A 25,644-nucleotide genomic window follows, 5' to 3' on the forward strand; every position below is an offset into this window, starting at 1 on the left:
GTGGTCGTGGCTACGTTCCTGGATTACCATTGTGAAGTTTCACCTTCGATTCCCATCTGAGCTAATCCTTATTCATAATTTTATTCAACTTTTTCTTTTGCAGAAACCTGTTATTCACAATTATATTCATGATTTTCAGTGAAAATTTGAATTCTGTGCGAGGAAATGTTTTTGTACACTTGCAACGTCTGATGTTTTCCATTTTTTTCACATGGAAGCTTCCTTCGAATTATTTCATTTTCGTGTCGCAACACGACCCATTATTATGATGCACATGTATTTGGTTTCCTTTTATGTGCAATATGATATTGTGGACTCATTCTTGCCATTCATGCCTAAATTTCGAATCAAATTTCGTTATTATTTGGACTTTTAACACTCTGCGGAGTAGGAAAAAACATAAACGGAAAATCAGCATACTTGTATGATTAAAATTGTTAATTCTCTTGATGGAAAAAGCAAAATTACCAAAAAGACGCTTCTCTGGAGCCTCTTGTTAGATGAGTGACCGCTCGCTGAGTGAAAAGATGTCTCACTCCGGAGGAAGAACCCATCCCCTCCCTCACTCGCTCTATCTAAATTTCAACGGTTCTTTTCCTACGACTCGAAAACTAGGCTTGAATTGTCCACAATACCGTATTGCAATAAAAAAGGAATCCTGGTACATGCGTGTCTTTAAAAAGCGTCATGTTGCGACAAGGAAATAATATAATTCAAAGAGAAAAATTGGGGAAACATCACATGACGCATGAGTACAAAAAAATCCTCGCACAGAAAAAGTGAAAATTTCAGTTTAAATCATGAAAATAATTGTGAAAAGCAGTTTTCTGTAAAATATTAAGTAAAAAGAAATATAAAAATGTACCACAGACGATACTCGATCTTAGGACCTCAACGTAGAGTCATACACCGTAGCCACTAGGACATAGCAGTGTTTATTTCATATGAAGTTCTAAAAGGAATTCAAAGCCAAATTGACAGCTACCGATCCTTGCGCCACTAGTGAATGAGGTTTGAGTGCGAATTAATGCGCGGAGACCGGTATCACATTAACGCGGCAACTGTCCCACGGTGGAGCCTCCTATATTAATATAAACTTTATGGGGCTAACTATGCCAGAAACCGCAATTCCCAACTGTTGAAACGCAGGTATGCTGAGACTCGATTTGATGACGGAGTGATAGTATGGGGAGGGCCATCTAGATGACTCTGCTCGCAGCCACACGAGACGTAACCCCTTCCACCTTTGGAGACATTCTCGTACTCTATCAACAGGTGGATAGTCTTCCTCGAGACACTCATTCGAGGAAAACTTACATTCGTTGGCTGCGAAACGTTCAAGTCACATTCACTGATTTCCTCCTCAAAGATCTCACGCGATAAGGGCACTTACTTTCTGCAGTCATTCGTAACATTTCGCGTAGACTATGGAGCAAGTGGATAGAGACCCAATAGGCGTGTGCCGCTCCTGATCACGTGTCTCGTAACATAGCAACTGGTGGGCAAAGTGTCTCTCGGCGGTCGTGGCAAAAGCCAGTCTGAATGTGGGCGCACTCCAGACTGCCCGTATATTCCCCCTACGATTCTAAATAAACCTCCTCTTCAGGAGACTATATCATCTCCGCCATTCACTTCCACTTCAATTCTGTAAGCTGGAAATATAAGATTTTAGTAAGTATTAAACGTAAAGTAAACATAATTAAGTTTAAAAAAATTGGGTATTAATAAAATTGAACGAGTAATTTTCTTCATTTTATTAACTTTTTTACGACAAAATGAGAACTTTTAGCGCCGAAAATGAAATTTTATTTTTATTTTATTTTAAAGAAAGAGAACCACACACAGATAATAATTACATTTACAAAAACAAAAGGACAACAAGAAACTGCAGGTACAGACTACTTCGGTGACAGATAGGATAGGGAAAGGCTTATGAAGGATTTCAATGGAAGTGCAAAGTGGTCGATGTGTGGAGGGAGAGATTTCAACACAGAAGTAATGCGGTAGAAAACTGAACGTTTAGTAAGTGAAAGTCTAGGAATGGGCATGTGGATTAAGGGATGAGAACGGGTAGGGCGGGGTGGAACTTTAAAATTGATAAAAGAGAGCAATGCGGGTCAGTCGATGGTGGAATTGAGAATCTTATAAATAAGTTTTAAATCACCTGTGAGTCCATGGGTAGTGAGATTAGGGATGAAGAGGGAGGAGAGAATAGCATTAGTGGGCATGTTGCGTAAATGCGGTAATCTATTTTTTACCATTTTGGCAAAGTAATTGCTGACACAGTCCAGAGATGAGAGGCTGGTTTGTGAACAGATACACCATATGGGACAAGAGTAGGTAAGAATTGGAATAATGATAGAGGAAAAAAAGGTTCGAGGTGCTTGGGGGTCCTTAATTTCAGTGAAACGGTACTGTAGGCCTAAGAGGGACATTGCTTTACACTTGATGGATTGTATGTGAGGAGAAAAATTTAATTTACCGTCAGTGATAATGCGTAGGTCCTTAGATGTTGACATACGTTTCACAGAGTGATTAAAAATAGTGTAGTCAAATTGATGTGTGATCTTCTTTAGGGAAATAGGCATCACACTACATTTATCTGCGTTTAATTTAAGTTTCCAGACATTACACCAATTCGATGTCTGACGTAAAGCATATTGTAGGTCATAGCAATCGGAAGGTTTTTGAATTTCCTTCAACAGTTTACAGTCATCAGCATAAAGGAGACTTTGAGCTTGGGAAGAAGGTAGCAGAGAGGCAAGATCGTCAATATACAAAATAAAGAGGTAAGGACCAAGGACACTCCCCTGAGGAACCCCAGATGTCAGAGGATACCAAGGAGAAGATAAACCAGAAAGAAATACCCTTTGGGTTCGATTGCTGAGGAAGCTAGACAGGAGACTTTTGAAATTACCAGAAATATTAAATCGTTTCAATGTAATCAATTGGGAAAAAGGAAAGGGCGCTTTCCACAACCACATCCTCCTTTGCAAAAACAACTAATTTAGGATATTTTCCAAAGTTTAAGCTTAAAAGAAAGGCATGTCCGATGTATTGCAGAAGTTTGCAGATGAGAATGAAGCCAATCTCCAAACCGTTTTCTTTTCAGCATCACACCTCCAATGCCTCCTTTTACGTCACCGATTTCCTTTTCTTTCAAACTTCTATTGATTTAAGTGTCTTTTTATGTTGGTTCCTATATTTCGTTTTTTACGTCTTTCCTATTCATTAAAAATGTTCACATGTATTTTCCATACCAAATTCTTACTAATTTTTCTCGTTTTCAAATGGATACACGGGTTTGAGGACTGTAGCCATAATGCATGAGTGGGCCAAAGGCAAGATTCTTAGAGAGGCGGAGTTCATAGCATAGTATGGTATTTGGAGGAGGTGCGCGACAGCTGATATCATTTGCGCCTTAGGAGAAGACGAATGGAGAAAAACCCGGTGTCGGCATTATCGTGCTCTTAACGAAAGGCGCCAAGGGGGCCACGGCTTAACGTACCATCCGACGGAAGGAGTGTTGAACCTGAAGAGCCCTCCACCAAACACAACAGCTGAGTTCGGCCAACTTTTTGGAAAATATCCGCCACGCCTGGATTTGAACCCAGGCCCATGGGGTGCGGAATCAACACCGCAAACCCAACCCGCCCACACGGGTGGGGGATCGCAAATGCGAAGAGGCTTGGATGGAGGGAATACCCAGGCCTTTATTTGTGGGGAGGAATTCCCCCCTTCCCCCCCACAATGGAGGGACAGAGATATTAAAGCAGCAGCCGCAGCGAGGGCGAGGAGAAATTCGCCCTATTTCTGAGGACGGCGCAATAACGCACCGAAGGCCAGACGGCCCCTCCTTCACACCAAATGAAGACCTCGAGCATTTCATCCCCCTTTCGCGGGGGAGGGCTTTGGCGCGTTCCAAGCGGTCTTCGCATTCCACCCCCCGCCAAAGGGCGTACCCAGGATCACAACTAGGGGGGGGGGGCAAGCCATGGTCTAGAAGGGGAGGCAAATCAAGTTGTGACATTGGTTTATGAGATTATTTCCTTGAAAAAAATAGTTTTATTTTAGTTACATATCTTATACTTGTGCATATTCTTTTATCTTGTGTTTACAGAAAGTGTTTTGAATGATTTCGTTTCAATTTTTGCTTAAATACATTTGCGATTTTTGCTTCTAGGGGGGGGGGGAAGGGGGCAGCTGCCCCCCCTGCCCCTCGCTGGGTACGCCCACCCCTATCTGCCTCTATCTCCTGCACTTGCGTCGCTGTTTGCGCGATTCTATTATTAAATACAAATAATTGTGTTGGCATTGTTCACATATTTTCTACTTACGACCTGTACAAAGATATTGATGCAACAATCAAATAACGAATACAGTGTTAAATATGAAGTAGGTAATTCTTTCTCGGGGAATTTATTGCGTGTAGTACTCTCTGGGAAAGAATAAATTTGTCTGAACAAAAAGATGCTTGCGATACGTTGGTGGGATACAACGAAATGAGCCCGCGGAAATGCCGATAAGTTTGCATGTATACATGGTTGTTTGATGTCTTAACGAAAGTGGAAGTGTTCTAAATATCGTAAAATTCAAGCAAGCGAATAACTTAGAATCAATCGATTCTCAAGTCCCACCAATGGAGATGTTCTAAGACGAATAGGAAGAAATGAACAAAGGCATGAAACGGTATGAGATAGAAAATTATCATCCCAAGGTCGTATTATGACAGGAAAAAGTTGTTTAATTTTACAGCTCATTCGACGAGGGGAGATTTGGGATAGGAGAAGGAGGGGGGGATGTCGCACGTCCTGGCAGGACAATTTAATATTGCGGTTCCGCTGCACACGCTTAGAATTGTTAGCCCAATGACGACAGATAGCCATCATGACTGCCAACTTCGGAAAAGAAATGAAGATAGAAGAAGCGGTGAATTAATAGCAAGAGGCCATTTCCCACAAATAATTCAATCGCACCACCGATTTAAATAGATTTTTTTACATTAAGGAGAACAAATTCATTGCATGTAAATAATTTCTTATAGAAAGTGAATTACTAATTCAATATTTAATTCTCCCTTTAATTTTGATACTAACCCTTCAACATCATGAGTACGTTTGAGTATTATTAAACGCCAATATCAAATATACATTTTGTATTTTAACCAGGTAATACCTGAAGATGTGACAAAGCGTATTGAAACCGTTGGTGCGATCCATTGCGAACCTCGTGCGTAAATTTTCTGCAATCGAAAGCCCTTCACACCGATGATTTTTATCTAAATACATTTATCGTTTTTGGCCAATCGTATTTGATTCCGTTCAAATTCCTCCCTATCCTTCCTTATGACTTCTGGCTTTACTTTGTGAAACCTTTCCGCGATAGAAAATGAAAGCGTTACACATTGCACACACACACCTATACATAGTATTGCAATCCTAACATTGGTATGCGTAAAGTTGCGTATACACAGCGTATCATGTTATATTAAACAAGTTATATATAACATGTTTTACGAGAAAGTTACAAATCCGTGTAACATTATACATGTAAGTTTGTGTTATAAAACAAAATATCTTGTTCTGCGACAAGTTTTTGTTTTCCCGCTTCGTGTGTGAAACCAAAAACTTGTTGTATTTATAACATGATGCTTTGTTTTATAGCACATTGTTACATGCATCATGTTACACGGATTTGTAACTTTTTTGTAAAACATGTTGTGTGAAACTTGTTTTATATAACATGATATACAGTGTAAACGCACCTTTATGCAGCCCTCAATATTCCATTGGGTGCCTCCCTAACGCTCCTCCTCTCCGTATCTCTCTCTGGTCCATTTCTCTTCCTTTGGGGACTTCTCCACCAATTTTTCCTTCTGTCATGATTCCCACCCAACCGCTGTGCCTCCCATCCTTCGTGTTATTCTCTGGCGTACCTACGTGCAGAGGAGAACAGCGAAGAATTTGTGGCACACATTATCACTGTATTTTTCACTAGAAAGTTTCAGGCAGTTGTCGATTTTTGCCAATTGGAGGCCACCGTTGAAGCGGTAATTTGCTTTCAGTGGCACGGAGATGAAAGCAATTACGAATACTTGCCAGCCATGTGTCAATGGCACCAATTCCTTTCCTCTGCACTCGACTATCGAGTTGACTATGCCACTCGATTCGACAATACAGATGTAATAGTGATCAGTGACCTGAAGATGTAATTGTGTTACGAAACCCGAAGGAGTCATGTCCATAAAGTGAACCTCAACAAGCATAAGACTTTTATTTTCCATAATTGAGTGGTTTAACAGAGTAACGTATGAATTTATCGGGAATTGTTAATGACGTCGCTATCTTAATGATAATCAGCTGCGAATTTAGGATAGGGAACATTTCTTTCATGACGAAGCAATTCCATCAAACATTAAAGTGAAATGCAATACATACTTCCATACTACGTGCGTAACTATGGCATTGGGTTTGGGAACGGCGGCGCCTGATTCGATGACGAGATGCGTCAACGCCAGCGTGTGGCGCGTCTTGGAACTAACGGAGGAAGCGCCCGTGTAATTATCCCGAGTCAGCGATTTCATTCACAGCGCGGAAAGGAACGGTAAGTTGAGAGTCTGCGTGCGTGTGAATCGATGGAGTGGCGTGGAATGGAGTGGCGAGGAGTGGCGTGGAGTGGAGTGCGTGGAGGCGACAGCAAATCTACTAGTGCGCCTTCTTCCCGGATGGATCGAGGTAATGAGGTGCATTGTGGGAAGGATTGGGAAGAGAGTCCCCTTAGACGGATGGAGAGGACGGGGAAATGAGGAAAAGAAAAGATTCCATCAAACAGCGCCCCCACAACCCACTCCACAAGATTGGACATCGATCTCAGAATTTGTTCAAAAAAACTTCAAAATAGACGTACTTACAACTTCTTGCGCAAGAGTATGCTCATGCTTGTTTGAAGACTGACTTAGGGAAGCTTTGAGAGAATGAAGCTTCTACTGAGCGCCGAAATAGTTTATTTAAATTATAATAGAAAGTACGAAAAGTTACTGGCCACTTTTCGTGAATTGGTGACGCCGCCAATTCATAAAAATTCATTCGCCATTGACGTCAGCGTTCACGCTCTTTTTCTCATTTTAAAGGCGAAAACTTTTATTTCATTGAAGCAGAGAATAATACGCACATAGTTGTGTAACCAATTACGAACCGCGCGAGAAGAATACTCGAGGAGTAGGTACTTGCGAAGCGGTGTCCCGCTCGCCATGGATTCGTGATGTCATGAATTCAACAGCGAAAGGCTTAAATTCGTCGATTCTTGAAATGAAATGCTTGTTTAGTATGCGACGGATTGAAAAATGGTCAGACACAAGTCTAATTTATTTTTTTTTAACTATCACATTGACAATAAATTACAATCGGTGAATGTGGCCTTCACATTTTTTCCTGATATTATATAACGGCATAAAACAATTGGACGTCGTTTTACATCAAACAGCGCGAATAAAAAATCATTCCCATCGCTTGCTATCCCATCTTTCAACCCTTCATAGTCCTCCCGCCTTTCTTGCACTTCGCACGCACTACGTAGATGAAATATTATATTCATGTTTTCATTGATCATTTTAATTGAATCTTATATAATAAATATATATTTTTAAAAAATGTAATTTTTCAAAATTTTCACAGTACAATTAATTAATTCATTTATTTTTGTATGCTTTAAAATGCCTGAAAATATCTATACTTGAGCTCCACAGAATTTTCGTGTCGCACCTGCTCTTTTTTTCTGTTTAATAATTTAGAGAATTGATAATCTGTCTATTTCAACTTCTAATAAAATTATTTCCTGTGCCATTTAAAAGCCAAAACCGAAAAGAAAAATACAGTGGTAAGGCATGCAAATCTTGTGTTCCTCCAAGCACAAGCAATCAAATCAATCATTTTATTTCTATAACATTTCTACGACCATTTTCTCACTAAAGCTCAATAATGATTTCATAGTCATAAAAAAGTGACGCAATTTCTTTGATAATCATTTATTTTTATAATTAATTAATTCTAACACTTGCAAACAACTATATTGTTCTTCAGGATTCAGATAGTTAAAAGTCATAAATATGAGAAAAAAATTCAGCCAGTTTTTTTCGTTTTCTAAAGTTACTCAAGTTTATTAACTTCATTCGCGATTGAGTCACCTCTTAATATGATTTTTATTGTTTATTAGTCAATCACGTAATACAACTACAACTTATACAAGTCGATAAAATACGCCTGTGTCATCCAGTACACAGGTTGGGACTTTAAAAACAGCTGCCAACTTTTCACGTTCACAAAGCTCTTACAGTGTATTTCATTCCTCTTTGAAAATGCTAAGCCACTAGGGTCCGAAAGCCCTAGGTCTAGTCTGGAACAAGGATTCTGTCGGGGGGGTAGGGGGAACAGTCCCTCTCCCCTCACTCCCCCAATCACTGAAATGCAAGATACCCGGTATCCTTGTGTAGGTTTTAGCGGAGTGGTGAGGATTCAGCAGACAGGTTTTCGGGGTTACTACCGCGTAGATTCATCTCTGCAGACGTGAATCTACAGTCTGCAGAGATGAATCTACGCGGTAGTAACCCCGAAAACCTGTCTGCTGAAGCAAGACACCCGGTAACTATTCCTTTGAAATGCAATAGTAAAAATTACGAACAGTATGTTTGAAAGTATTATTTTAGTGAAAATTTTTATTTATATGATAGTTTAATAATTTTTAAATGAACATTTACTATAAAATAATTTATTTCGAAAATTAAATAATTTTTTTACAAACTTTTCAAATTTTGCCGCCCCATGAAATCTACCCCCCCTGCCCCGCCCTCTGCCCCCCCCCCCTCGCCTGCCCTGGGTATCATATTTCTCAGAGCAAATGCGTTGACGGATCGTATCCCTTACGCCTCATCACGCCAAGTCGCATTTGATAAGCAGAGCACAAATAATCTATCAGATATCTGTTTTCATCGACAAAATTTTATCATGTAAAAAAGCTCATATCTTACAAGGAGAGTTAATGAGTAGCAGGAGTTTGATATGTAAGAAAGAGGAAGAAGGTGATTCAAAAGTTCAAAATGCATGACCATGACATACTTTCTGTCAAACCTAAATTTTGCAATAAAATTATGGAAAGGCATACCCTATGAAATAATACTTGTTGTGCTGTAAATAACTTCAAAACTAAAAGACAGAAAATCTGACCTAAAAACGATTGTAATTAATGCATATTGAAAACCAAATAATCTAAAAATAATTATGATATATATAAATCTATATACTATGATGTAATTGCCTTTCAAATTTGTCCTCCTGTTGCTATTTTCTGCAGAGACGGATCGGATAAATAATGAATGTAGTATGAGAGTAGTTTTAACGAATTTATGATGAAAATAATCCCCAACGAACAGCAATGGACGCGGAGGGTTTCCGGTCAGCGGGCAAGGAGATGGTGGACTACATCTGCGAGTACATGCAGAGCCTAGGGACGAAGCGACGGGTCACGCCCTCCGTGGAGCCTGGCTACCTGCGACCCCTGCTGCCCACCGAGGCCCCTGAGAAGCCGGAGACCTGGACAGACATCATGCACGATGTGGAGACGAAGATCATGCCGGGGGTGAGTGAGATTGCCATCACTGGTCCTTAGCAATCCTAACACGGGCCTCTGCGATCCTATCTCCTACCAGCCATTCCTTTCACACGTCTTCTCCTTCAAATCCTTATGTACTTGTTACGTATGTTTCCTACGTGGCCCTTGCCATCTACTTGTCCCTCGGCGGCAGTCTTCATAAGGCCATCGTGTCTCAAGATATGGCCGCTCAGGCTGTTCCGATCAAGGTTTTCAAGAGAATAGGGTGGTTTCCTATTATTTTTTATTGCCTAAATCGAAAGATTATTACTCCTGGAGTACGTCTTTCACGCTTTTAGATTTTTTAATAACGAAAACCCCATGTGACGTCGTTCTGGTTCCCGCTGCCGCAAGTGAGTTAACCTTGGGGCGAGGCTTTGAGCCCTTATACGACGCAGGATGATACCAGGTAGCAGAGTACCCCACCAGCAGGTAGCGCTTGGCTTAAATAAGTATTATAATTACCTTATCAAACGAAGGAAACTTTCCGATCTTAGGCAGTTTTAATAGGTGATTATTAAGGCATGTTTCCCTGAGCTCTGTGCTACATGCATGCATTAGTAATCTCAGGCGATATAAAACTCCTATCTACTCGTATAGAAACTAGGTCCCTGTGACGTCACGTGGAGTGGCATCGCATGGGGCCCAATCTGGACTTTTTCAAATGCGGTTAAAATTGACAATTGCCATTCGTCTAAACCGGTATTTCTAAAACCAAATAATTTGTATATTATGAATACACTAATGGTGGGTAACGAATCACAACCAATGCCTTTCGTTTTCTTTGATGAAGGAAACTAACCTATTCTCTTCTCACCTACTTTTCTCAGTACTTCGCCATTATTTACCCGGGAAATCCATTTCATTTTCATCATTCATCACGCATTTAGCATCATTTTTAAGAAGCTTCCGACCTAGATACCTCCTCTGCTGTCATTGTCCATGTCTTACTTCCGTAGAGAGGCATACTGTAGATGTTAGTTGTGATAAACTGTTTCCTTCCTGCATGTTTTATTTCCCGCTGTGAGTAGGTCTCTCTTCTGGTGGAATGCTCTCTTCGCCTGGGCTATTATGCTGATAATTTATTTTTTGCTTCTTTAATCGTTATTAATATATTCCATTCCAAATCCACTCACGCGTAGTGCCTCACCATCAAAGCGCAGCTTACGTATTATAGGCAAATTAACAGTCATCTCAAATAAAATAGCCTATGCGAATTAAATATGCGAAATAATGTTGACACAATTTTTGCTAATTATATAGTAGTTTTCTTCCCAAATGAAAGGCCTAGTATTATATAAATTTCCGAATATATTCCGCTTTAAATTGTCCCAAATTCGACGTTTTCCTTTCCTTAAATACTTTAATAACCTATATTTAACTTTCCTCGAATATTCCGCCTTAGAATAAACCAAAACTTTAATTTCATGACCTAATCATATTGATCTACCGACCATTTCATGAAGGAAATTAATTTAAAGGTCAAAATAGCTTTTAATACAGTAGATTCCTGTTAATTGGGACATATCGGGACTTGTGCACTTTGCCTCAATGAAGCGGCTGCCCCAATTAGGCGAACTCTCTTGTATATGGGCATAAATAAACGTTGAAATGATAGAAAGAAGACTAAAGAATGTTTATAGTGCAACATAAGTTTATTAAACTATTAATTTAATTAATAAATCAGCGTGTTTAGTTAATTTATTATCATTTTAAATAATTATAACATTTTTGTTAAAAATATTTCTCACAGCCTCGGGCGACGCTGAATGAATGCCTTAATGTCTCGTTATGTTAATTAATATATATGCCAAGTCTTATTAAAGAAAAGTCTTATCCTCTTGCGAATTGTATAACAACAAGAGCTTTCATAATAGGGCAAGAATAGAAACATTTGTGAAAAATAAGAGTGAATTAAAGGAGGAAAATAAAAAAAATAGTACTCTGAAAACAAAAAAAATTAATTTCGTAGCGAGTATTGAGTCTATGTCGCCGACTCATGGACCAATAAAGCGGAGAATACTCTGGAATATTCCTCTATTGGGTTCTGTTCTTCAAGATCTGCCCCAATTAAGCGGCTGCCCTAAGTAACCGGTGGACCCATTAAACGGAATCTACAATATTACAAAAATTAAATTTTTCCTGCGAAGGCCTTATGTTTTCATACTTGAAATGCTTACAACAGGGTTATAGATCAAAGTCTTGGCCGTACCAACCTCTCCACATGGTGGTTAAAAGATCTATAGGCTCTATGTAATAAATAGACTATGTGATAAACTAAAGCCTACGCCTACATATCTATTTACATTGATAACAAAACACTACTCGCCAAGTTAATGTTAAATTGTAGTTTTGGAGTAACAATCAGCTGTAATGACTTGATTCCCAAGTTTTCCTTTCAGTGGAAGCAAAGCATAGTGGAACAAGAGATTTTAGTGCTCAAAACAACAAGAATAACAAGGGACATACGGCTGCTGACCTGTCAAAGTCACGAGGCCGTTTCAGGAAAAGCCATTGCCTTAGAGAGCCTTAGAGAGAACAGTGCGCTGAATAAAAATATACTTAACAATATTACAAATCACATTAGCAATGATCGAAACATTTGCTTGAAAAAACACCGTGAAATTGAGACAAGTTTTAAAGAATAGAGAAAATTGCTCCGAGATTCAATAAAAAGTGAACATACAAAGAAACTGAGATTAGATTGGGGTCAATTGTCAAAGAATTTCAGCAAACCATGCCGTCATATTAAATAAAAAATAGTGCGCTGTGTTCTTCCCAAACTACTTTCAATGAGACTCATTTCCAAGCTTCATCCGAGGTCTACATGCGTTGTGAAATGTACCACTCGTGATGACTCCATAGGTGCTCGAACTTGTGTAAAGAAAAGTTTGCTAATCATTTCCGAATGTGAGAACAATGTTTTTCAGCGAAAATAATTTAATTTTAACAAATTATTTTCGTATGATAATTTCAGGTCTTAAACAATTAATATCTTTTGGAGCATCAGACATGGAAACTTTAAAGAACAATCCATGAGGACCCTTTGAAGCCCTGATTAAGATGTTAGAATGGACCAAAATGTTGTCATTTTGTATTTAACGCAAAATTTACTTTTAGCTGTCAAAGATCTTCTCTCCAACACACTAATCAACTTTAAACATTGAAGTAAAGAGAAAGAAAAACTATGGTGCATATTAAATTATCACTTTTAAAATTTATCACTTTAAATTTACACTTAAAAATAAATCACTTTTAAGAATAAATGCATAAGATGTTGACTACCAGTAGTTGTTTAATCAGCTACCAATTTATTTAAATCATAGTATGCCCAGCGTATTCTACGTGATAAATATTTGCTTAAATAATATTAGTAATCTATTGACGCTTTCGAAGAGTATTGATTATAAATAAAGTTCGTGTTCGGGTGTTTTCCGCCTAAACGCTTCTAAAGGCGTGGCTTCCCGTTCCTTAAATGCTTAAAAAAAACTCTACATTACTCTTCTCAAATATTCCGCCTCAGAATATCGATCGATCTAATGATTTCACTAGGTACCTCTGTAATCATATTTATTTACCTATAATTTCAAGAATGATGTTAGGTAATAGCTCAAGCTTAGCATATGTATCCTGTGGTATCGTGGTTATTAGTTTCACCTGCGTACTGACTATTTGTAATTTCGTTATATAATCGTGACTCCTTGTAAAGATTCTTAAAATGATTTTATTGCTGGTAAGTATCGATTGCTCACTATCGTACTGTTTATGGCGTTCACTGCCATTCGCCGATGTCTCGGCTCCGCTCCGTCGCCAGTGATACAATAACACGAAGAAAAAACGAAAAACGAAGTTTTTTAAGAGTGATATTAGCAGCCCTTTTCACAGTGCTGTTGCAATGCATCACATCAGAAATTTCTCAAAATCAGACATAATTAATCACCACCGCTTGGGCCCCAGAGTTAAAAATTTTGCGAACATTCGGATTGAATTTAGATATAAGATTTAGATATTGACAATAAACCACTGATACTAAGCCCGTTTTGGTAATTAACAGTGATAGTGATAAATATAACATTCAAGGTTATATTGACGAAGTTTAAAGTTTACCTGAAAGATTTTTATGCTTTTACGACGAGTGAGAATGATCAACAAATATTGAGAATATGCTATCCGCGTGCCACCCAAAGTGTCTGACTTGGGTGGCGCGCGCTCACTCTCGGTGCGGTATCTCTGGAACCAATTGGCAGAAATGAAAGAAATTTGAGGTGAATCTCCGCCAATGTCTAAAAAATCGTTGTAAAAGACAAAAAAGTGATAGAATAATCCGAGAGTGACATTATCTACACTTATGTCCGAAAAACACCCAAAAATACCAAAATTTCTAAACTTTAAGTGCGATGCGGCACGTTTTCCTGGTATTCGATTGCAAAAAAAATTTTCACGATATATTTTCTCACCAAATGGACAACAAAACTGGGAGGTGCCCCAAAATAAATTCGAAAACTTTAAAAATAAGGACCACCCTACTTTTGCATGGTTTAGTGGACTTTATTTCGGCCAATCCCGCCTTCGGTCATTGAATGCGGGGAAATGCGGATGTGACCAGTGCTGTCGCTTTGTAAGCCCAGTGGAAATGAAACTCCAATGCCATTATTTGATGATTGAATTCAGTGATTGACGTCATCGCTTCCCCACTTTGCTTCCCTGAGTGCTTTGCTTTTATGGCCTCTGTTTCTTCGCCTTGAGTTCTGCCCATGTATGCAGTCATATTTGGCTGAGCAATGGGTACTTTAGCATCGTCGTTATCCATTGCACATGTGAACCTACCTATTTTTAATGGAGCGATTCAATCGTAACTCCTTAAAAAGATTTTAAAATGGAATTTTCTTGTTGGCAAGAATTGAATGCTCACTTTCCAGGGTGGCGCTGTTGGGAATTTACTGCTGGTGTCTTCACCTTGGCAACGCTTCCTCTGACCTCAGAATAATCGAAGGCTGATTGCACCTCTCACAGATAACTAGAGAAAAATCTCTGGATAATTCTTTTCAATGGAATAATCTTTCTTTTGAACAGCAAATTGTGTTTCGCTAAGGGCTGCTGGCGTCGCCTCAATAACGTCGATCCCACTCATCCTGTCCCATCCTTCTTATCATCGGAGGCCCACCCCTTACCCCTGCTGAGGCCGTGGACCGGAGTGGCGAATCTCCGGGGGCCTGGATTAACGTGCCCAACTCCTCATCCCATCCTATGTGTTTTTTTTATTTAAATAAATACCAGTGTTGCGAGAAAGCATCACAAATGTTACAGGATACTAGCAATATTTTAGTTTCAAATTTAAAAATATTGAGATATATATTTTTTAAGAACAAAATGTACCTGCTCCTTGTATAAAATTCCATGAGATTACCAGGTTAAAATAAAATGTAAAGTATTAAATTTTTGTCAAAATTTTAATCACTTTTAAAAATGTAACGTCGCGACGTGTCTGAGTGTTGCCTGTAAAATATGGTGAGCTCGAACTGTGCCAGCGACTGGGTGCTAAGATTTGAAACCTGCATAGTGGCGCCAGCACGAACTAAAGCGGATGGAGGGACAACTAGCTCGAAGCAGCCGTCTTTGTATTCGTCCCACTTCCCGTGCGAAGTGTTGTCTAATCAAAAGGCGCAGCGGAGACGCGACCGAAGAAAGGTTCCCATTGCGTTGTCATGCATCACCTATAGGGCGATTCCACGCATCACAGACTGACCGTCACATTGTGTTTCTGAACTTTTAATAACACACCTAGCGCGAATGGACTGACATACTAAACTTTTTCAACTTCCAAATTGCTACACAATTGTGAGACATTCGCCTTGGGTGGATTCACTTCTGTGTCTTGAAATATACAGGACTTACGTGACTTAAAATTCACTGTCACGGACTGACAAAATTGAAACTTACTTTCCGCTCAGAGTAAAACCTTTAAGTTTTGCTCTGAAACAAAAAGTGATTCAGAGTTTTAGTAAGGTACATCTCAGAACTCGAAATGTAAATTTCATAATGGTGCAAAGCCAATTGCAATAACTGATTTTACAGAGGAGTAATTCCTCCCGAAAAGCATCGTCACGGACTGACCAGAAATGTCACGGACTGACTTTTGTGATTCCCTTTTGTTATAAACTTATTCACTGCCATCAAAATTTAAAAAAATAATTTCTTTAATTGAAAATAAACAAGACAAATGTATTCAAAAACTCTTAAATTCATTCAAAATAGTAAACGGACCCCAAAATATATAAAATACAGTAATTCAGTGTCCATAAAAATCAAATGGCAAAACATGTTTTTTACGCATACATGATGAATCAGTGAGCTCAGCAAAAAATACCTCATTTTGTTTAACAACTTTCATGTGGTGCAGATACATATATAATGTCGTCGAAAAATGATACAACTAACTAAATGATCCATGATAAAAAGAAGAACACAATGGTAATTTCCACACTTTTAATGTCAACTCAGCAACCGACCATGGTTTCAACACGTAAGTATCATTTTCAAGGTGAAAAATCCAGGACTCTCTTGGTATATATACCCAGGCCAAGGTAGGAGGTGGGGGCATATGGAATTAGGTGTGGGGGAGTGGGAGGGGAGACGGTTTTGGTGAACAAGTGAGTGAAGGACGAAAACATACATCAGGTGGATCGGAGTTAAGGTCAGGGTTTTGGCGTCATGGGGATGCATTTTAACAAAGGAGAGAGAGAGAGAGAGAGGAAAAATGCATCCCCATGACGTCAAAACCCTGACCTTAACTCCGATCCACTCGATGTATGTTTTCGTCCTTCACTCACTTGTTCACCAAAACCGTCTCCCCTCCCACTCCCCCGCACCTAATTCTATATGCCCCCACCTCCTACCTTGGCCTGGGTATATATACCAAGAGAGTACTGGATTTTTCACCTTGAAAATGACACTTACGTGTTGAAACCATGGTCGGTGGCTGAGTTGTGACATTAAAAGTGTGGAAATTACCATTGTGTTCTTCTTTTTATCATGGATATAAAGAACTTCCACAAAATCGAGCCGGATACGATTTTATACGTAACTAAATGATACTACATATTTTTCATTAACTACTAACCCTGTAGTTTATGAAAAATATGTATAAGGATTTATAATAATTTATATTTATTATACATAATGTGACGGAACAAGCGTGGTTACCGCGATCGCATCGCGAGACAAGATTTAAGCGAAACATCGCCGTCGCACTCACCTTCTCAGCGGTAAGACGCCAATACAAAATTACCTCCTCGCCGTTCCCACACGGATTTTTGGACCCTAGATTTCAATTTTAATTGCAAAAGGGCGCCACTGAGGCCAATTTAAACCCTGGTAGCCAGCTCAACAGTCGGTAGAGCGGGAACAGAGCTCATCTAAGGGCGTTGGTTTCGATCCCGATCCGCTAACAACGACCTCTTTTTACTCAAGGTGTCGAACGGGCACAATTTGAGCGACCGCGTTTGCGTACATTAACGACAACCTATCATTTATTTTCGACAAACCCATATTTTTCACATAAAATAACCCTTAAATTTCCCCAAAAATATCTCTAAATCTAGTGAGGGATGGAATGACTGGTTATTTGGTGAATGATATGATGGAATTTGAACAAGGATATTGCACAAAGTCTTACAACATGGAAAATTGCAAATATAATGTGGCAGCCATCAAGACATTAACTACAGGCTCCTCGTTCACGGTACCATAAAAAGTCGTTGGGAAACAGAACGGAAGAATCGTGAAACGAGGCAATATGGTGGTTTCCTTTTATTTTTTTATTGCCTGAATCGAAAGATTATTACTCCTGGAGTACGTATTTAACGCATTTAGATTTTTAAATGACGATATCTATTTTTCGCGATTAAATGAAAAGTGAAAATAATCAAGCGCGCGAAAACGCGACGGGTAAGTATGAATGCCGGGAAATCTCTCTCTGTGACGTATTTCTCGTTCCCGCTGCCGCCCTGTGAGGTGTCCATGAGCGCTGATACGACGCAGGCTGCTAGCGGGTAGCTGATTACCCTGCTAGCTGGTAGCGCTTGGCTTAAATAAGGATTATTATTCCCCTATCAAACGAAGGAAACGTTCCGAACTTAGGTAACTTTAAAGTGTGATTGTTAAGAGATGTTTCCCTAGGCTCTGCGCCTCATGCATGCATTGGTAATCTCAGACGATGTATAACTCCTATCTACTCGCATAGAAACTAGGTCCCTGTGACGTCACGTGGAGTGGCATCGCGTGGGCGCCAATCTGGCCTTTTTCAAACGAGGATAAAAATGGACCATTGCCATTCGTCTAAACCGGTATTTATAAAACCAAATAATTTGTATATTATGAATTCACTAATATGGCACTACAAATAAAGGCCTGATGATGATACCATGTATTGAAACCGGTCGCAGTAATAATTAAATTGTGGAACCTGCCATTGTCTTCCTTTTTGTTTCATCATGTTTCGCCTGACACGATTGAATTCACTAATGATGGGTAACGAATCGCAATCAATGCCTTTCGTTTTCTTTGATGAAGGAAATTACGCTATTATGACTTAAAGACGTAACGGAGACTCGTTCGTGTTCGAGAGATGCACACGAGAGAATTCAGTCAAATGATGAGGGAAGGAACACTGATCAGGACGATCTCCAGGAATGCGCAAGTACTTAATCAAGTTAAGAAGCGGCTCATTCCATTTCGCTTATGCGTAATACATCGAGGCTCATTTTTCGCATCTACACCTTCAAGTTCTCTAAGCCACCGAAGGTGCGAAGGAATTTCACGTTCCATGTTCCTACCCTTAACACTTACAGTGCCGGCTGCTAAATTTTAAGCCCTACTGAAAAATCCAGGCATTTTTACTATATTCGTACATTTTTTAAAACATTATCATCAAAAATATATTTATATTGATGTGCATTTCATTAAAAATGGACTTTGCTCTTCTTTATGAATGAGTTGAATAACATTTATTGCTAATTTTTAAATATATAATTTAGCAATGAAAACCTAATGTTTTTTTAAATAAAAAGTAGCAACGTATGATGTACCACCATAACATGCATAATACATTTTTTTAATAAGCTAAAATATTTAAAGCATGGAAATCATAAAAAAAAGCATTGTTCCAAGCAAAGCATTATAAATCCTGGATGACAAAAAGGGTAAATGCACCCTCAACGAACGGTCTATTGGACCAAAGAATTTTCACACTTAGTGGCCTAAGATGAGGATGCCGGTAGCTACAGAGGACTTTTCGTCCTCAAGACATAAAGGGAACTCTTTTTCCATCGAGCAGTTGATTTTTGAAAAAAAAACAGAACCAGTAAGCAGTAAACTAGAAAAGTACCCTGGGCGAAATATTACGGCTTCACGCATACAAAGCCAATTAAATGGAAAGACGTAATATTACGTCCATGGTAATCCTCATAAGGATTAGCACGACGTAATATTACGTCCATGGCACGCAAATTGCTAACATTCTATCACCTTTGACCGATGTACCCTCTCGAGTAGTCCCCGCCCGGAGATCCGAATGGGGGACTAGTTTACCTCCGGAATATTTTACCCGAGAGAATTCCACCATGTTATTATATAAATTGAGTGGAGTTGCTGCGATTCCTCGGGATGATAATGTGGTGGTTTCCCCTTGCCTTCCACATCGCAGTACTACAACCGTTAAAGTAAATGTTACCACGCCCGTAGTGGAATGTGTGTCGCCGTACCGAACAGTATGGTCTCCACCATCGCACATGTGAAGAAGAGCTGCTGCCCTCTCCCCCGGGTGATGAGAGGCATAATTGTTGTCGGCCTCCATTCGTCAAGTCACGGGATCTTCTCAGATTTAATGTATCATTTAAATGGCCTACCTTATCCAAGGACAGCCTTTACCCTACTTAACCATAGCAACCTTCGTGTTGAATCACTTAGTTTATGGGGATCTAATAGGCATCACTACCTTACTCGCCACTTTTTGGGGAAAGGTGGTCTCATAACTTACTATTGCGAAGCGAGTGACACCTGCCCGTTTCAATTTGTAGGGAATCAGTTGACATTATTCTCGAGTTGTCAGCTCTTTATTTACGCCAAGATGAGATGCTGTGAAGGAGGACGCGAAGGGTGTTATTGATTGCATTTTATTCCGCAGGTGACCCACTGGCAGCACCCTCGCTTCCACGCCTACTTTCCTTCTGGCAACTCTTACCCTTCCATCCTGGGCGACATGCTATCGGACGCCATCGGATGCATCGGATTCTCATGGGTGAGTCGTACAGTCAACAGGTGACAGCTGGTCAACAACAGGTGGCCCCGGTTACGGATCGGATCAAATGGATCCGCGAACGAATCCTCAATGAGCGAACGAACGAAAGAACGAGGCTCGACTCATGTCCCTCACAGCATTCCTCTTAGAAGAAGACTCTATCTCCATTTTTGCATTCTCCGGTCTCGTATCACTTCTTGCGAGATATGCTTTGAATGTAAGAAAGGACGTTTACAGCACTGAACCGGGTTAGGCTTGATAAATTTTTGTGACCGAAGGAAGTGTTTACTTGGAGCTCCTGTCTTTGAGATTTTCCTCGAGAGAATTATTAGTTGCCTCGGTGAGATGCTTTAAATTATGACAGAAACCACTCAAAAAGCACCTCGCGCTAATGATTATTCTTATCATTATCCCATTCCTCATAAAATGCAAAACTTTTTCAAGCTTTAAAATATATGTTCAACAGATTCAAGCTTCAATTCATGGAAGTTAGACATTATTTAGTGTGACGAAACCAAGTCTTCTAATGCAAGGAACTATTGCTTCATCCCCTAGTTTCAATGCATCTGTGGACACATTATCAGGACCCATTGATTTATTTCTCTGCTGTTTCCGTATTAGCTTTAATATTTCCCTATATGTTACACTAATAGAGCAAGTTGAAATTCCACTATTCTACCCCGAAAAAATGTATCACAGAAAAATCACGGATGGGCTGGAATAAAAAGTTTGAAGTCATGGGTGATCATTACTTTGGTCAGGAATGAATAACTATTATTAGTCGTCGGATTAAGCAGTATTAATAGTTCATTTACCAATTTATTTCTGCTTATTTTCACTCCGTGAATGAATCTGTTCAAAAATGAATGTTATAACGTATATAGAGTCATCATTTTAGTAATAGTATATAAATATATAAATATAGATATAGTATGTTGATGTCAAGAATTTCTCTCATAAAAAATGAATAAATTACAACTACTTCGGATTCGAACCCTCCCAGAACTTCACCGAATTTACCGCATACAGAATAGAGCTAGTCGCCAGGGGAGCCACGTATTAGTGAGGCATAATAAGTGAGTCCAAATATGAATCTAAAGATAAAATAACCCTCGCCACGGAGCCAGAAGGAAAACACTCCGACGGCCCAACGCGCGCGAGTCTCCTCAGTGCATTCATTCCATCCTCTAATATGAAATCCTTTATGCCTTCTGCTCCTGCAGTTTCACCCCAGCTTCGGTGGCTGAGTCGCGTCCGTCCTCGTCGGCCCTTGGTCCCGTGCCGTCCAAGTTTTCACCTCCCGGCCCCGTCAGTTAAGTGGGGCTCGTGGCTTCCTACATATTATTGGATACGATAGTACCATACTTAAGATGTCTCCATGCTTCTGGGTTTCGCCGCGTGGATTTTCTTTGTGACGACAGTTTCTCCAGTATTCCAACCGAAGTCATCAGGTTCAACTTGAAGAAGCCGATTGGAATACCGGAGAAACTGTCGTCGCAAATAAAATCCATGCAGTGAAACCCAGAAGCATCGAAACACCATCTAGGCAATGCCGCGGAAAACTACGCAACAGTACCATACTTACTATTAATTATGATTCAAACTACCAATATGATTCAAATAAGGATTCTGGAATGAGGGGATGAATTTCTCTGATAATTCAATTAACCACAAGGAGATGGGCCGTTATGATTTATTTTTTTTTATTTTTTTTTATTTAAGAAGTTGCTCACATACAGCATTTCTGCCAATTTATAGTGACGCAGTAACAAACATAAAATTTTAACATAAAAAATTTGAACAGAGAGCAGTGGCATAAGATAGTAAAGAACAAAATAGAAGGCACGAGGAAAGGGAGGTGGAGAGGGAGGTTTATTTACTTGCTGAGGAATGGGACATGGCAAGTTTGATAAATGAGTTTAAGGGCAGAAAAAATGGGTCAATATTGTTTGGTAATGAATTGAGCAAGGAGCAAAGGCGGTGCTGGAGTGAGCGCTTAACGAGGGATAGTCTAGGGATAGGCGTATGGAGTAAGGAATGTGTACGAGTGGGTCGACAAGGCACTCTGAAATTAATGGATGAAAGCAAATCAGGACAATCAATGTGTGAATTTAGAATATTGTGAATAAGTTTTAAGTCTGTTTTAATCCTTTGTTGGGAGAGATCAGTCATTGATAGAGAAGATCGGAGTGAGCTGGTGGGCATGTCACGTAAGTGGGGAACTCTGCGTCTTACGATTCTGGCGAAGAAGCTTGTTGTACTGTCAAGAGAGGTGAGGTTAGAGGGGGCTGCGGTGGACCATATGGGAGAGCAATATCCGGTGACTGGAAGGATAAATGCCGAGAAATATGATTTTAAAGCTGTGGGATCGGCTATTTCTGTGTAGCGGTAGAGGAGACCTAAAAGTGATATGGCTTTGCTCTTGATTGAATGAATGTGTTCCGATAAGTTAAGTTTGGTGTCAGTAATGACGCCTAAATCCTTCACAGCCGAAAAACGTTGAAGGGGCTCGGAATCAATTGAATATTGAAAAATAATAGGGGCTTTTTTAAGAGAAATCGAAAGGGAGTTGCATTTACTGAAATTTAAATTTAGGTATTGCACCATTTTGCAGTCAGGTTTAAAGAATCTTGAAGGACTTTGCAGTCCGACCGCAAGTGAGGATGTGCCCGTTCTCTTTTTTGGAACGGGTTTCAGCTTTCCGCCCTTCGGGCTCTCAGCCGTTGCTGCTGGTTTGTACGCGGCTTGCCGCGCTGGTGATTAATTGCTTTGGAAAATTAATCTCTCGTAGGGGGCTGGTGTTCGGCCAGGTTCGTTGCCGATATTGGCCGCCTGTAGGTGTCCCACCATTGTGGGACGTCGTTTGATAAGCTTTGTATAATTGGGACTGTGCTGTGGGCTGCTTTCTCGTAGAACTTGAGTGCCTCTTCTCTCATCCTTGATGTTAGGGTTGGCTCCTCAGCAATCTCGTGCAGGTAGTCGTTTCCTAAGCGGGGCGGGATCTTCAGGATGGTTCTTAATATTTTGCGGATGCGAATTTCTAGCTGGAGTTTGTCTCTTTTTGTTAGGGAGCCGGACCATATGGGTGAGGCGTAGAGTAGGCGGGGTATGAATATTGCCCTATATATTCTGAGGCGGTCTTTTAGGTAGATGTCCTCCGAAGTCAGTAGGGTTCTGAGTGTGATTTGTGCTGCGCGTATCTTCTGCAGGATGTTTGCGACGTGGCGGTGGTATCTGAGCTTTTCCTCGAGCTCGACACCTAGGTATGAGGCGTGTGTCTTCCACGGGATAGTTTGTTTCAGGAGGCGTAGCTCGGGGACTTTGACGGGCCGTTTTCTTCCGCGAAATAGTACTGTTTGAGTTTTTGTCGCGTTTAGTGCAGTGCGCCACTTGTTGCACCAATTTTCAGCCGTTTTGAGGGCAGTCTGGAGACGTTTAGCAGCGCCTGTCATGGAATATGATTTGCTTAGGATGGCGGTGTCGTCAGCGTATAAGCTGACGGTGGTGTTCCATCCATGATCTCGGGGGAAGTCGGATGTGTAGACGGAGTACAGATGTGGGGGTTTGAATTTGCTTAAATAGCTTTGCTTATAGAATTAGCTTAGCTTAAATAGAATTTGCTTAAATATTTGACCGAAAACGATTTTCTTCCTTGGGTAGGATATTATGGTTCTCATGAAATGTATTTTGTGTGATTGCCTAGATTGGAGTAAGCATTAGTGTAAGGCGGGCAGGTGGTAAACACTTTCACCCATCATACTATATCACGAGACTGGAAATTTGCACAACAGTGAGCCTGGGAGGAAAAATAAAGGAAATGAAATTCAATGTATTAAAATATTTTTAGATGCATAACTCGTAACTTCAGGCTTAACTGTCTGAAAATTTTCCATCTTGGAATTTAAAAGGATAAAACTTCGTCAAATTCAGTGAAAATATTTTTGTGAGCACGACCCGGTTTTCACAACTTAGTTATATCGTCAGTAACATACACAGTTTTATTCTTAAATTCGTAAAACTTAAGCTATACTCACCAATTGAAAGGTCATTGAGATTCCTTTCATTGATTTTTCTTGGTATTAACATGCTTAGCAACAGCCTATTCGCTAATCCTATGTAAGTCGTCGTGACGCTCGAAGTATGTTGGGACGAAAGCAGTGACGCCATCCGCCCTCCGTCAGCACTAACTCATAGGGACGCGTTACTCGTGCTGATTTTCTTTTGTTTTCCAGGCGGCGAGTCCTGCGTGCACTGAGCTCGAGACGATAGTCCTGGATTGGCTGGGTAAGTGGCACGTGAATAACAACGCCATCCGATGATCACATTTCTCATTAATGTCGACCAGCTTTTACAAAACCTCATTAAAGCATATTGCAGACCATTTTAATGAACTTCTTCAGTTCCTTTAACTTCGGGATGGCTCTTCATTAAAACTTACGCCGTAGGATTGCTTGAGTGGCCCCAGTGCCCTCTAGATTGCACTATCGACACTAACACTCCGTCATCAGAGCGAGTCCTCGCATACATATGCTAACGTAACCACGAAAATTTGAATAGGGACGAGTACGGGAAGGTGGAAATTGAAGCGAAAACACTTTCATGGAGCTATCGGAAATGTTAATTTTGACGGATTTGCCATTTCTCTTAATTTTCAATTGTAAATTTCAAAATAAACAAGATCCACACGTCTCTAGGCTTGTGTGTCAACATAGCCATTGGCGATGTGCCAAGATATAATAATAATTATAATAAATTCGTTTATTTCGTGGGCCTCGTGGCCCATGAGAAAATTATTGTACAACTTTTACAAGTTCAGCATGACATTACAATTATAAAAGAAAAGAAAAAAATGAAAAGAAATACAAAAGATTCACTCGTTGCAGACCGCCATTAACATACAGACAATTCGGCAAAACAATATTAACGAAAGGAAAAATATCATACTGCGGAATAACTGACTAATTATTATAGGAAATTAAGGCGAAAATTTATTATGACAATAGTGTCACACAAACAATGTTTAAAAAAAATAAATGACAGATTGGTATAACACTCTAATTTAACGCAATTTTAAACTCAATTTTCTGCAACAATATGTTTGAGCCAAGAATATGTTTGAGAAGATTATTGTACAACTTATATAAGTTCAGCGTGACATTACATTCATAAAAGAAAAGAAAAATTAAAAGAAATACAAAAGATTCACTCGTTGCAAACCGCCGTTAACATACAGACAATTCGGCAAAACAATATTAACGCAAGAAAAAATATCATACTGCGGAATAACTGACTTATTATTACAAGAAATTAAGGCGACAATTTATTACGACATTAGGCGACAATTAAGATATGGTGGGCTATGGCCACCCCACTTCGTTGCTACCATGTGGCAACCCCCGAGGACTCTGGGAGGCCTTAACATTTCCCGACCGCTTCTTCCAGGCAATCTCGTGATAATTTCTATGCACATCACTATCGATATCCCTCCATGACGTTCGCTTACTTTCGGGCATTTTTTCCACGCCCGTCAGATAACCTATGACTAGAGATGCGTGAAAATCGCACTTACATTTTTATTTTTCGACAGAGCTGGACGGATGATTCTTCCATTCCAAGCGTTGTACCAAATCGATATCTTTAAAAGTATGATACACAAAATCACACCTATTGTTTGAGCATAAAAGCGAAGCCTACAGAAGCCATCA

The 25,644-nt window shown here is 39.8% G+C and overlaps 1 protein-coding gene across 1 annotated transcript in view; it reads left to right on the forward strand.

The window, feature by feature from the left end:
- LOC124159574 (aromatic-L-amino-acid decarboxylase) overlaps nucleotides 1-25,644 on the forward strand; it is a 153,330-nt gene that overhangs the window by 23,426 nt on the left and 104,260 nt on the right. The window contains exons 2-4 of the mRNA XM_046535471.1: nucleotides 9,425-9,630; nucleotides 19,826-19,939; nucleotides 24,172-24,223. Of these exons, the coding sequence (XP_046391427.1) occupies nucleotides 9,427-9,630; nucleotides 19,826-19,939; nucleotides 24,172-24,223 (370 nt within the window). The 5' untranslated portion in view covers nucleotides 9,425-9,426. The remainder of the gene's footprint in view (nucleotides 1-9,424; nucleotides 9,631-19,825; nucleotides 19,940-24,171; nucleotides 24,224-25,644) is intronic.

Source organism: Ischnura elegans, chromosome 5 (assembly GCF_921293095.1).
Source record: "Ischnura elegans chromosome 5, ioIscEleg1.1, whole genome shotgun sequence".
Taxonomy (NCBI): Eukaryota; Metazoa; Arthropoda; class Insecta; order Odonata; family Coenagrionidae; genus Ischnura; species Ischnura elegans.